Source organism: Pleurodeles waltl, chromosome 2_1 (genome assembly GCF_031143425.1).
Source record: "Pleurodeles waltl isolate 20211129_DDA chromosome 2_1, aPleWal1.hap1.20221129, whole genome shotgun sequence".
Taxonomy (NCBI): Eukaryota; Metazoa; Chordata; class Amphibia; order Caudata; family Salamandridae; genus Pleurodeles; species Pleurodeles waltl.
Window position 1 is genome coordinate 374,363,371 of NC_090438.1, and position 14,482 is coordinate 374,377,852.

General features: G+C 41.2%; 1 protein-coding gene across 18 annotated transcripts in view; it reads left to right on the forward strand.

Annotated features, from left to right (window-relative positions):
• DACH2 (dachshund family transcription factor 2) overlaps positions 1-14,482 on the forward strand; it is a 732,802-nt gene that overhangs the window by 669,651 nt on the left and 48,669 nt on the right. For all 18 annotated transcript variants that reach the window (XM_069212664.1, XM_069212678.1, XM_069212666.1 and 15 more), the window contains 2 exons: positions 4,043-4,186; positions 6,549-6,614. In XM_069212664.1, the coding sequence (XP_069068765.1) occupies positions 4,043-4,186; positions 6,549-6,614 (210 nt within the window). The remainder of the gene's footprint in view (positions 1-4,042; positions 4,187-6,548; positions 6,615-14,482) is intronic.

A 14,482-nucleotide genomic window follows, 5' to 3' on the forward strand; every position in this document is an offset into this window, starting at 1 on the left:
AGACTCCAGCAGGAACCCTCTGCATCCTTCACTTCAAATTCTCACTGAAAAAAACTGCATCTGGACCCTCCAGGAACTCTACAAACTGCAACAAAGAAGCAAGACGCCTTCTGCAACATTGTAGCTTCAGCTCCGGAAAGCAACTGCAACTGTTTCCCAGTCGTGCATCCGCTAAGACAGCCCGTCTTCAGCCTGCACCAGAAGAACAAAGGAATCTCCCTTGCCGTGAAGGAGTCACTCCCCTGCTTCAGCAGGCACCTACTGCAACGAAGATCGGCTGTGTGAATACCCTCTCCTGCAGAGCTGTGTGGATCCTGCATCACCGGTGGTGGGCTGAAGTGGTCCCAACGGTCCTGATGTACCAATTTCCAACTTTGGTGGAGGTAAGAACTTGCCTTCCCACGCAAGACAGTACCCCCATGCACCGCATGTTTTGCAGTTACCAAGGCTTGTTGGCATCCTTCCATGAAGTTCTTCAGCAATCTTGCAGCTCCTGCCCCCAGCACTCTTTCCTGCGATGCTCAGCTTCCTGAGGGGTTCCCTGGTGGTGTGGGAGCCTTTGTCAAAATTCTGCATGGGCCACTTTTGCACCTTCCCTGTCCCTGTGCTGTAGGACTCCTGTGCACACTGCCTGGTCTTCTGTGGGCTCTCTGAGTTGCTGAGAGTCCCCTTCAACTCCCTCTCCTGGGTAGAGCCCACCTGGCCCTTCCTGGTCTCGGGCAGCGCCATTTTCTGCTAACTGTGATCTTTGCATGTGCCAAGGCTTGTTGGCATACTCTGGTGATGCAAACCAGACTGCAACCCTCCATCCGGCGTGGGACATCACTTGCACCAACCAGGATCCCGACTTTTTGGGTTCAATACTGACTGTTCTTCCTCACCGATGGTTCTTCTTTTGCACCTTCATCCGGGTTAGCAGGGGCTGCTGTTCTCCCTGGACTCTTCTGTGCTTCTTGGACTTGGTCCCCTTCTTCCACAGGTCTTCAGATTCAGGAATCCACTGTTGGTGTCTTGCAGTCTCTTCTGTTTCTTGTATAATCCTTCTTTTCGTTTGTGTGTGTGTACTGGGAAAGTTACTGTGTTTTACTCCTGCTTTCCTGGGCACTGGGTTGGGTTCTAGTACTTACCTTTTGGGTTTTCTAATACTCCCAACTCCCCTTTACACACTACACTTACCTAGGCGGAAAACTGACATTCGCATTCCACTTTCTTAGTATATGGTTTGTGTTCCCCCCTAGGTCCATTTCTAACTATTGTCATTTTCACTAATTGCACTGTTTTCTAACTGTTTTTACACCTGTTTTTGCATATTAGTGTGTATAATTTGTGTATTACTTACCTCCTAAGGGAGTATAGTCTCTATGGTATTTTGGTAGTTGTGTCACCAAAATAAAGTACCTTTATTTTTGTAACAATTAGTATTTTCGTTCATGTGTGTGAGTACTGTATGACTACAGTGGTATTGCATGAGTTTTGTATGTCTCCTGATAAGCCTTGGCTGTTCATCCGCAGCTACCTCTAGAGAGCCTGGCTTCTAGACACTTCCTACACTACACTAATAAGGGATGACTGGACCTGGAATGAGGTGTAAGTACCATAGGTACCCACTAGAAGCCAGGCCAGCCTCCTGCAGTGAGGGACGACCCTGACTGATATCGCAGGACTGACACCGCCGCAGCACTGCTGACGTCCTGTGACTTTGTGAGTTCCGAGTGACGTGTCACCAACATCAGTGACACCAAACTCTGCTACGGCACCTGCAGCCCCGTGGAGTGACCTTGTGAGGTCACCCCCAGTGCGTTGTGACCCGTCTGACATTGACCCCGCCAGAGCCTAAGGATTCAATGCTTCACACAGACGCTGCCTCATCTCCCCTGCTTTGCAGCAAGTACCTGATGGTTTGCACCAATGCCTCAGCTCCACTGCTCTGCAGCACTGGAACAGACGTCGCACCGGATCCAACGATGCATCACTTTCCCAACTACGTGCACCGGCTTGTTTCCTCACTTTCAAAAGATACTGTACCCCTGCAACTCTGTGACCGGTGCCATTGGCGTCGAATTGTTGGAAACAACTCCGTGACAACTCCGTGATAACACCAAATTGAAGCACTGGTGTTTCTAAGTGCTATATTGAAGTTTAATCATTGAAAATTCATAACTTTGCTTGTATATGTTGAATTTTTGACATTGTGGTCTTGGTTTACTCAGATAAATATTGGCTATTTTCGTGTTGAGTACTTTTGTGGTGTTTTCACTGTGTTACTGTGTGGATTGGTACAAATACCTTAAATATTGCCAGATCTGGCTAGATCTGATGGGAAAGGTAAAGAGGGATAGGACACTTAAGCACTAGCCAATGGGTTGAGAGTGTGTGAATGCAGTGTGGTCTACAGTGACAAGAGTTTTTATGTTAATGCTCAAATCGTGCCCCTGAATCCTAACATTTTTCCTGTGTGTGACAAAACCTGACAATGCAAGCACTGTTTGGGGAATTTCAAAAGTACTTATAACCGTGTGTTTATGTGTTCTTTCGTAATTCTTTATTTACCTTTTCCTAGTGCTGACATTTTTTGAGTTTAACTGCATAGTATCCAAGAACAGAGCACAGTTTTTGTTTACAAGCTTCGATGTACGCAGGGGGAATATTGCAGTACTCTGCAACCAAATATTAATTGGTTCATCTTCAAGACATACATTAATTTGTAATTTTCTACCTTGCAATTTCGATTGCAAGTCGCACATGTCTTGATAAGGGTATCTCAAAGAAATATATTTCACCTAATTGTTTATGTACTAACAACTTAGCAGATTGTTACTTTTGTTACAGTGTTCACAGATGCAGGGTGAATGAGTTAGTGAATACAAACATTCAGTACACTATCTCTCAGAGATGGGTCATAGTGTTTAAATTGTTGTTTGCGTTTAATTGATTGTATGTGGTTACCACCCTCTTCATTGAGGGAGAAGATCCATTTACCTGAGGAAAAGAAAGCGTTTTTCGAACCCTGCGAAGGGTGAGTGAAAATGCATTAACATTGACGTGGGATCGGTGTACTTGAATGTAGGTTCTAAGTTTGTCATTTCAAAGAAGTCAAGCTGCGTCTCACCCATGTGGCACAACCAGAGCTAAACACATCTGTGGTGCTTGTGCTTCTGTACAGAGGTGATGAAACCTGGCAGTTGAGGTTGGATTGGTAGGCACAAAAAATATGTCAGTGCAGCTTTCAGTCTCCAGGTTAGGGTTTTAAATATAAATGTTACCAAATGCTGCCTTCTGGTGCACTGAAAGCATCACTAAAATGTACTCTCCAAAATCAACAACACACTGAGAAAAACAAAGAGTGACAGATGGAAGGCTTGAATTGAGGCCAGCCACTGGTAATTACTGTGGGCCATATTATTTTTCAGTCCATTGTTTTTTTTTGCTCACCTTACCACTCCAGATGAGGGCAGCCTTGTGAAAATCAGTCTTCACCCTATGCCAATAAGTGCAGTCTGGCACCAGTTTTCCACTCCAACTCTAAATGGGAGCACAAGGAACCCCCGATTAGTTTCAGACTTTAGACCCATCTGCAACTTGCAGCTTGTGGCTCCCATATGTGACATGCAATTTGTGTTAATATCGTTCACTGGTAATTACTGCGGGCATTATTTCAGTCCATACTTGTTTGGTTACTGTGCCTAACAGTCTAGAACAACCTTATGCAATTCAGTTTTACATACACCTGATAAAGGCCAACCCAAACTGCTACCCTAGACAGTCTCTGTATGAGAACACAAGCAACCCCGACATGTTGGATCTTACTAGAACATTGTAGTCTAGCATATCAAGACACTGGCTTCAAGAACTACATGTACTTTGAACTACTGAGTGACCAGAATAAAGATGTATTTCTAATTATGTGATCTTTATCACTGCACAGTTGATGCAGTCCTTCAATAATGTTATTTCCAACAAGTTGGGCAGTTCTTTTCTTTTTAGTTCAACATTGAATAGCTGCATAGGCAGGATATCTTAACACAGTTCATTTGTATTTTAGCAACAATTCAGAAACGCTTGAAGAAAGAGAAAAAAGCAAAGAGAAAGCTTCAGGAAGCCCTGGAATTTGAATCTAAGAGGCGAGAGCAAGTGGAACAAGCACTAAAACAGGCAACATCAGGGGACGGTCTCAGGATGCTGAATGGTGAGATATTACTTGACCTCGCAGGTTTCCTTTTTCTTTTGTTATTAAAGTATTTTTCTTACTAGACGACAAATGATGTACTTTCTATATCTATCTGACCTTAAAGCATTTTATCTGCAGTGCGGTTACATACATTTATTGGACACTTAATAGATTATATATCTATCACAACATTAAAACAGTCTAGTTAAACATCTGAAGAACATGAACAGCCAGGACAGCTGTTAACAACGAAGAACTATCCAACTTTAGAGGAGGGCCTCTGATTTTTGTGTGCTGCTTTAGCATTTGGTAAATAAGCAGGGTTCGTTCTCTTACAGTGCAATACCAGCCGTTATAACCATAAAAAACACCCTCTGAAAAAAATAAGGGAAGTTTTTCCGAGGAGATACTGGTCAAACAGGAAAACATGAAACAAGGAGTCTGGGTCCTAAAGGTCAAATTTGAGCCTTTGTGACTGCAAAATGGCTTTGTTAGATGTACAAAACCCAAATTGAGATTCAGTAACACTTTACTGAATAGTTATTTGGGTTTCAAACAAAATACAGGATCGGTATTTGGAACAGTTGTGTAAAAGGTGACCCTTCCAAATATAGATTCTTTAACTTATGTATTAATGTTTTGTGACTGAAATCCAGCCACAAAACATTGTATTTTAGCACCAAATCGAAATTGCTAGTGACCTTTCGTAAATGGGAAACGGCCCCTATGGGGCCCCTTCCCCTTTGTGAATGTAAACAAAACATTTTTAGGAGAAAGCAGTGGCCCATTGTTTTGAAATGTATTTATTTTCTATTTTTTAAATACATCCTATTTTCGTTTGAGGAACATGGCTACATGTTAAAAAAAGAATGCTTTATTTATTTTAAAGCAACTCCAGCAGGCCATCATCCCTGTGACTCTAACCAATCGTAGTAGAACTCAACTTGTGACCTATGTCATGAATATTACTGAGTTTGGTTGAATTGCAACCCTCTACCAATCATTTTTTGTGAGCCAATCCATTAAAACATAGGTTGGGCTAGAGATACCAAATGCAGTGGGTATGTGTCAGTTTTAGAATCCATTTTAGTAGATTCCTGATACAAAATTGGCAATTGCAAATTGTTATTTGATGCATTTTTATGGATTCTTATTAAGAATCTTTGTACAGCAGGCCCTAAATGTTTTCATGGAATGTTTGTTGTTGTATTGTGTGGTTCACAAAAGCCAAACAGTACACCTTAAAATTTCAATGTGTTGCCTCATTATGGTCCGTGCATATCCAAAGAGAATAAGTTGCACTTTACATAACATACTCCTTCAGATCCTACACTGGGTCTCTTCTTTTTGGGGTACAATCTAAGGGTGCCCTATTGGTATCTTGATAGGTTGTTTTACATATCTTTGGCAACTGGACCCTAATAAGCACTAGGTTCACTGGATATCTAAAGAGGCCGTGGCCTTTATTTTTAGTCTTCATAGTGTGTGTGTCTCTCAAGCAGCCAAGCTCCTTAAAGGTCTACTGCCCCTTTGCAGCTCCCTGCAACTGCAAAGTAACCGTAGTCTTACATGAAAAATGAAGTTTCAGAAATAATAACAAATAGCATCTCTGTTTTTTGTACTATCCATAAATAATAAACTACTCGATTCGTTCAGCTCCAAGACACTCTGTCACTAAATTATTTACATATTTATGTTCGTGCTACAATCGAGTCTGTTTAACATTTCTGTTCAAAAACATCTTAGATTCAGCAGAAAATCAAACTTTTATCACTGACCTTCAAAACCTCCTGTCGCCTTTGAAACCAGGTAAAACTTAATTGGGCAACCTATGCCATAATTTCGTATTTTATGAAAAAACAAATTCTTGACTTCTGGTCCTCCTGAAACTGGAGATGGTTTGAAAATGGCAGTCATGGTTTGTGTTTGCAAGCCCTCTCTATATCTAACGCACTGGTAGGCCCTCTCAAGTTAACCTCCGCCACACACATTTCCCCGTATGCAAGTGATTGATAGTACTGTACATGGAATTAGCAATGGTAATTTTATTGACAAGCTAATATGGCAGAGTGGATCAATGAATGGCCGCCTGGGAGCTCGAGAAATAGGTTAGAACAGATTCTCTGTCTCACATGCAATATGTGTACTTGGTATATATGAACAATCCTCTACTGACCAATATCTGGGTATTCCCCTAAATGATACACATTTATGTGTTAAGAAATTTTTTAAATTGTGTAAATTTGCCATATTTTTACCCTCACCTTGCTTTTTTTTAACTTTAAAACAAAAAATAAGCTGTTTTCAGGCATTTTTCTAACCAGTTTGATTCAGGCTTGACACATAGAAACATATTAATTTTAAATAACGTGTCTTTCAGATGCAGGAATCCCAGAGATGGAAACAGAACATAATGGGACTCAGCTTGACAGTGCAGCAATGCAAGGTACAGTCAACTACTTCACGTTTCCATGGGTGTGTGTCTTACCTGTTCGATCAGCAACCTTCATTGCTGCTTTAATACCATAGGAAAGCACATTCTAGGTTACATTGTTCATATGGCAATAGGTGGTCTTTGAGTTTGTGAAAAGAGGGAGTGAGGGCAACAGTTGTCTCAAGGGGAAGTCTGTGGGTATGTGTGATCCCCTAGGTTTGCAAGAGTTCCTGTGTTTCACCTTTTATGGACATGCAACCTCATTGCTACACTTGAAACATAACTAGATTAAATTCCCTTTAATTTCCTTACCTGAAACCAGACTTCCATATAAATGTGTCAGATCTTTAATACTTTTTATTGGGATTTTGATTGAGACTCTAATAAATCCAGCACACACATAGTAACCTTATCTGAATGAAGGATTATCCCAACGTACTACTCCAAGCAAAGTTTCTAAAATAGCACATAGTTTGCATTCCGTTTTCAAATTACTATGACAACATTATTTCAAATCGTTTCATGATTCATAACGTATTCTATAAACTGTTGTGATAATCGTACAAACATACTAAGCAATTTTCTCAGGGGCGGTTCCTCCATAGGGAAGAGGAGCGTCAGCCCCCTCCAGCAGCACAGCTGCAAAACCTTTTCAAGAAAAAGATAGTAAACTGTGTTAATATCTTTTTCTTGAAAAGGGGCGGGGCCACGGTGGTGACTCTCCCCAGAGCGCATGTGTGTTTGGCCGGCCATCTTGGGCTGGCCAAACACATGCGCACAGGGCTCTCTCCAGCCCAGCAACAAAGTTACTGGGCTGGAGAGAGCCTGCACAGGCCCCAAGTCTGCCTGGGAGTGCTCTGGCTGGGTGTAGCCAATCCTAACACTGCTCTAAGCAGCGTCAGGATTGCCGCAGGGCAGGCTGGGAGCCTGTTCCTGCAGCAGAAGGCAGCAGTGACAGAGCACGGCGTTTAGGTACGTTTATTTGTTTTAATTTTGTTATTTTATTAATATTTTCCCCTCCCACCAACGCAAAGCCTTCCCCATCTCCTGCATGCGCCACCCTGCCACCTTTAACACCTGCGAGCTGCGACTGAATGTTCTGCAAGAAATATAGACATGCTTGTGAGGTAAATGGTAAAGGAATACATAATAGCCTATCTCTTTAAACATTAGAAGGTACCTTAGATAATTACCCCATAAATAGTTGTTTAATGGAAATAAAGTTATAATGACAAATAAGGTAGAAGAATAATGAAAACTTCTTTTCTATCAAGAAAATATGCACTTTTTCACACGTACAAAGACTTTTGTAGATTATATGACTAGCTCATATGACAATATATTACCTGGAATGTGCCAAAACATATTACAACGTGAGGAATGTTACTATCTATTATTTTTATATCTGCCTATTCACTTTGGCAGCATGGCAAACTCAACGTCTGTTCTTCCATGCAGTTAAAGAAGGGATAGTAAATATGTTTTCCCAAACAGTTCCATAGCTCTGAACACATTACACCTTGAAGTTCCAGCAAGCCTGGTAGTTATTACTGGTGTGTATCTCCAGCGTACGATATGGGAGCTTATATTATCCGTGTAATGTACTTGATTTTATGCCTTTAGTCATATGTAATAATGTATAGCTGCTGACAGTGACATCACAGTTCCTTGCCCTATTGCAGGAACTTTTCATAGGTAATGACAGCGTACAAACGCAAACATGTTAGGAGCAAGGTGATCTTGGTTTAATATAAACCAAGTTCACCTTGCTCCTAACATGTTTGATACTCAAAGTACGGCCCGGGGGCCGCATGCGGCCCTTTTGACCTTCACATGCGGCCCCCAGGGCAGCAGTAGCACTAGGCTGCTGTTTACTCGACTTAACAGGCAATACTTTATTTAAACACTATTAAAGATAAAGAAAGGAAGTAAGGAATTTGCCCTGAACCGCTTAATTGCAGGAACACATTCATTTTTTAATAAAGCTTGCAGCAAATGTCTGCAACTATGATAAGGGTTCTAAAAATTCAAAAACTGTATTTCATTTGTACGCAGGACCATTTGATTTTACTACATCAGATTATATCAGTGCATGGAGAAGTATTTTTTAAGAACAATAGATTTCAAACATAAGTTCAGAAACATTCATTTTTATCCCCACCTTGATAGCAATGCCAATAGTGAATTAAGAGGCAAGTCAGTTATCTGCACTCTTTGATTGGCTTGATTTGCTATTATACATGAACAGCTTCATAGTTTATGAAATCAAACACAAAAGGGTTCACACAGCGCACATACCAAAGTCATGCATTGTAAAGTCCCCCTACATACAATAATGAAGAAAATGAAAGGAACATGAAATAAAGCAATTGCCTAGGATCACATAATTTGGTAAAGTGAGGAAGCTGGGATTAATGCCACGTTTTCTGGTTTCACCTTGAGCAATTCAGCCACTAGATCTATATGCTTTGCTGCTCCCTACACCCACAATAACACCACAACCCCTCCCCATCCAGAGCCCCCTCCTCCCTTTGATCGCCAAGCTGCTAGCATCAGTACAGCCCTCGGTCACACCACAGACCAAACTTTGTGGCCCCTGGGAAAATGTTTGTGAGTACCCATGGTTTAGATGTATGAGAGGGAAGAAGAACTGAACACAGTGGGAACACCAGTAAAGATGATGTCCATACCTGTAGGGTCAGAAGTAAGAAGTAATACCAGCACACGTCACTGAATCTAGCCCAAGGGACCCTCAGGTATTCCACTCAGAATGAGGTACCTTCAGCAGCAGGGCCTATAGAAACAACCTCCAAATGGGTACCAATGAGTGACCAAATACCTACAAAAGTCAGACTGTAGGATCCCTCATGGTTTTCTCCCTCCATTTTCATAGATATGGATAGCATCAATATTGACTCTTGTTTACTATGTTGGCTCACAGAGACCATCTTCATCTATTAACCTCAGGAACAAAGCATATTCCCATCTACTTTTAACAAAGAGTGTGTTATGCTGTGTGCGTGAGATAAGGGTATTATACCACCAACTATGTGTGAAACATATTGCAAATCTCCTAGGAGTTGTAAGGCCTAATGATGGCATGTAGTCTGTGACCTTATGCTTCAGTATGCTCCCAGAACTGGTTAGTGGTTTCTAATATACTTATGGCATACAGTTGTGGGACCTTTGGTCCCATGGATCTTTACAACGGGGTTGAACAACCTCCCTTTACCTATTCATTCATACTGTAAACAAATGCTTCAGACCAAAGGGATGATAAATATATTTGCCTGTATTGGAAGACGTATTTGACATACAATACAGCATGGGATATCCCACTACATAGGGCTTTATGGGTTGCGAAAGGCCCTGAGCCTGAGTTGTAGCCCTGAATCTGCTGTGAGGCCCTATATCAAGGGAAAGGGACTTTAACAACCAGTATATCCTGTGGTAGGAGGGCTATAATGTTCCACTCACTGAGGGTAGAATGATGGGGACGTCGCTAGTGATCTTTCCTCCAGTGCAGTTTCACTTGAACAGGAATTGTAAAGAAAAAGACCCATGACATTCATAATTTAATTTGCCAAAACATCACCCAAAGAGTCTTCAAATAACTCAAACATGGATGGCAAAACACCTTTGAGACCAAGGTACAAGGTAGTGAAATTACCTGATCCCAAGCACGAGAGCTGATCCAACCAACAGTCCATTATTTGTTCCTTTTTTTTAACCTGCTTGCATAGGGGCTAAAGATGAAGAATATCAGATTGGGACCTCACTTCTCTGAATGGACTCTAACTGGTTTTCCATTGAATGCCCACTTCCTGCAGTGCTTTATGAATTGATTGAACAACTAAATGAATCAATATTGGTGAAGGCAATGTAAATACTGCTTGGAAGTATACAGGAAGAGCTCCTAGACTGCAACATATCTCCATTTGTACATGTGCACTGAGTCACTGGTGAGCAGGGGTATAGCTTCAGGGGAGGTGTTTGGAGTGTAACACCCCACCCCAAAAATGTGTTCTATAGTAAATAGTTGGGTACAGGTGCTTTCATTCAGGTATAGTGAGGTGTCTGTCGGATTTCACCCTGTATTTTTATATGCACACACAGACAAAAACAGACATACAGACACACTCTCTCTCTCTCGTCTCTGCCTTAAAACTTGGAAACATATTGTGTTTTAATTACCCCTCACAATCCACACTCCAACGGCAGCTCCTCCACTATGGTGGAGCAGCATCGCTCCACCATCAGCAGCAGCTGCAAATTGAAAAATAAAAACAATAATAAACAGTGTTTATTATTGTTTTTAGTTTTCAAGGGACGGGGCCACGGGCGATGACTGGGACAGAGAGGGAGTGCACAGCACTTCCCTCAGTGCGCATGTGTGTTTGGCCGGCCTTCTCGGGCAGGCCAAACACACATGTGCACTGGGCTCTCTCCAACCCGGCACTGTGTTGCCCCGGCACTGTGTTGCCGGGATGGAGAGAGCAGGCACAGGCTCCCAGTCTGCCTCGGAGTGCCAAGCCAGGGCACTCCAGCCAATCCAAACACTGCTTTCATGCTGCCAGCAGTACGAGAGCAGCGTTCAGATTAGCTGCAGGGCAGGCTGGGAGCCTGTGACTGGAGTGAAGGCAGAAGAGTGGTGCAGCGGCTGTGGCTGGGAATCAGGTAAGTGTTTTCTGTTTCTTTAATGTTTCTGTTTTTCGTTGTCCCCCGATTCCTCCCCGCCATGCGTCGCCCTGCCCCTTTTCCGTGCCACGAGCTACTCCTGCCACACTCCTCTCTTTTTCCACTGCTCTTAAGCCCTCCTTGTGTCCTGCTCCTCTTAATGTATTTTAACAAGAAATGCCAGCGTGAGGGTTTGGAAATCTAAAGCTTACACCCCCCAATCTCACTGACCAAGATACGCCCCTGCTGGTGAGTTCTTTTACTGAAGAATGAGGGGAACTTAAAAACGAGGAAACCTAAGTAAATAGCTCTTATGGTCTTTCTTGAAAGCTTCTGTTTAGTTCATCTTTTCTAGTGTTTGCTTCGGGATCAACAGAAAGTCAGCAAACTTTTGGGCTTTGTCATACAGAATGCAACAAGTGCTTCTGTGTCAATTTTATTTCTATAGCGGCTTAAACAACATCCTCTCAAATGTCCCTTTCTTAGATATACAGCAAAGCACGATGGGTTGAAAACTAACACGCAGTGCTCAGTTTATGGTACTGTAAATAGAAGATGCAAGCTTGCATTAATGTTAACGCTACACTTGGGACAGCCCGCCAGTGTTTATATGATGCACAATCCCTAGTATGTCCACAGCATCAGCACGCATACACTTGCAGTCATTTATACCAACTCTTTGTGTAAATTGTCGCTATAATGATGCATCGGCATAAACGTGTGTATTTAGTGTGCTGTGCATTATAAATGCCTTTTTATTTCTCACCCTGAGCTGTTGTCAAGACATCCAAACGTGAGGTTAAGAAGTGAAAGTTATTGACCTGCCAGAACCTTTGTAATAAGCAGAATATGCAGTGATCTGACTGCAAATGCAAATTGTATTTCCACTTATAATGGGCGACCTCTTTGAACTCTTCTCTTGACTTTGCTTTATTTCACCTCTCCTTAGTTGACAGGTCATCAGTTTCAGAAATAAATAGCATATCTCCAGTCGGCCAATTAGATATCCTTGGTGCTTCATCTGTTAAGAAGCATGTTAGTAACTTGCATAATTTTTAAAGTGGTACTGTACTGCAAGGAACCACACAGAAATAAGCTACTCCTGTGTTCTGCCTGAAAACTGCAACCCTGTTTGTTGGAGAGGTGCAAAGGAGTTAAATACTCATTAGGCACAGTTAAGCTTCTTTGATGCCAAAGGCCTGATACATAAAGTTTTTTCTGTAAGTCTGAACAATTCACACATTTTTCAAACTCTGCATACAAAAGTGTACCTGTCTCAAAAAGGCAGGTTCCACATTCTTTTTAGGATTGCGGCTTTTATGTCAAGCCAGGAGGCTAGCATTATGCATATTCCTTTTATTCACCACTTCTGTGCAGCACCTTAAAAGTTCCAAATATAATCCAACATGAAGTCATAAAGAATAGAACCTTAACAGTACATATACCTCCCATGGCCAATATTCTCATCTAATTGTTTGGTGCTTCTAAACAGATAAGTATAATTCTTTTGGTTAAATATGTTTTAATGTATTAAGATTTTTTATTGCTGTAGGATCAGAGATAATTGTATTTATAATAATGTCTTCATTAATCAAAAAACAATTTTCAGATGAAATTCATGTGATTTGTATATTTGTTTGGATCGTATGATAAGGTTCGAGTCATGTAAGATATAAAGAGCTCGAATTTTCATTCCTTTTGAATAGTGGAATTTAGCATTGTTAGGCGTTTTACTGTTTTCCCTTCATAAGATAAAGCTAAATAATAAGGGAGGATTTACTGTTTCGAACTTCAAACTGTCAAAATCCAATGCATGCTGCCCTAGTGCTCCCACGTGTACTACGCTTGAGCACGGTTGCATGCACTGGGTTTTCTATTGTGGAACATTTCATGTTAATAGCAACCTTTAGGTTTATTTTTAAGGAAAGTTGGGCACATTTATAAAACACAAAAAACAAGGAGTCTCTTCTTACGTACGTTAGAGACTTTACTGTACTGCATTACGAAAGGGCATTTCTGTTGCTAGGCAATGTTTCAATCACAAAATTATTGTGTTTCTGACAGAAAGCAGCTGGCGCATATGAGAGAGAAAGAGTTTAGAAAATGGATTCAATAGATATAATTTCTGAAGAAGCTTATTTTAAAATAGTTGTTTTTCCAGTATATACTATTAGTACAATACTTAGAATACATTTAATGTTTAGGTAATTTAGGTTAAATCTGTTGATATTGGGTTAACTTACTAAATAAACAAGATTAATGTATTATTAGTTAGTTTTAGCCTACAATGTCTGAAGAAATTCTAATTTCATAAAAGGAAGTACAGGAGGAAGTAAAAAGAAAGTTCATTAGCCAAGAGGTAGGTGATACAGTACAAGATACTTTACGAAAAATATTAAAGGACAATAAAAGGAAAGGCAGATGATAGATGAAGAAGAATATTGCACACTTTCAGATGAGGAGGAGATAGTGAATAGAGGCCCAGGAGGAAAATGTTTCAAAAAGACAAAACAGAGAAAAGAGGATGTCTAATGAGAGACCAGGAGTTTTGAAAGACTCGCAATCAGGTGCCCTAAGTACAGGCAGGATGTCCCTGCGAAAGAGATGGGCTCTAACCCTAACTTGTAGAACATGATTTAAATGCTGATATAGATGAGAATTTCCTAGGTTTTGGTGATGGGGGATGAGAGTCTGGATGAATTTGGAAGCTCAGAGGGCACATCTAGAACAATGCTTAAGAAGGTAAAAGATCCCTTGGGACAAACTTTATTTAATCCATCAGATTGAAGGCATCCACACAGTTCTGAGTAGTGGCCTAAGAGCCATGTTGCAGATTTAATGAAACAAAGAATAATAAAGCCCTTAGAGAGGGGAGAAAGAAATGTGATGAGGGCTGAACATTTTCACCCTGTAATCGGATCCAGATCTCATTATGTATTTATTTTAGGCCGTGACCCAAGGAAGAGGCTTGAGAGATCATTAAAGCAATGCAAAGATAAATTGCTTGATATTCTGGGTCCTTTGGCTAGAATATTTGACATAGTGGAAGAGTCTTATATTAAATGCACAGACTTAGACATAAACCATCTAAGAGGCTGGAGCCAGAGAGCTCCCTAATTCCTAGGAAATGTGAACACAGGACTCATAGAAGAGAGCCGAAAGGCGTTACTTTTGAGAATAAGCCCAAAGTTAGGCGATTTGGC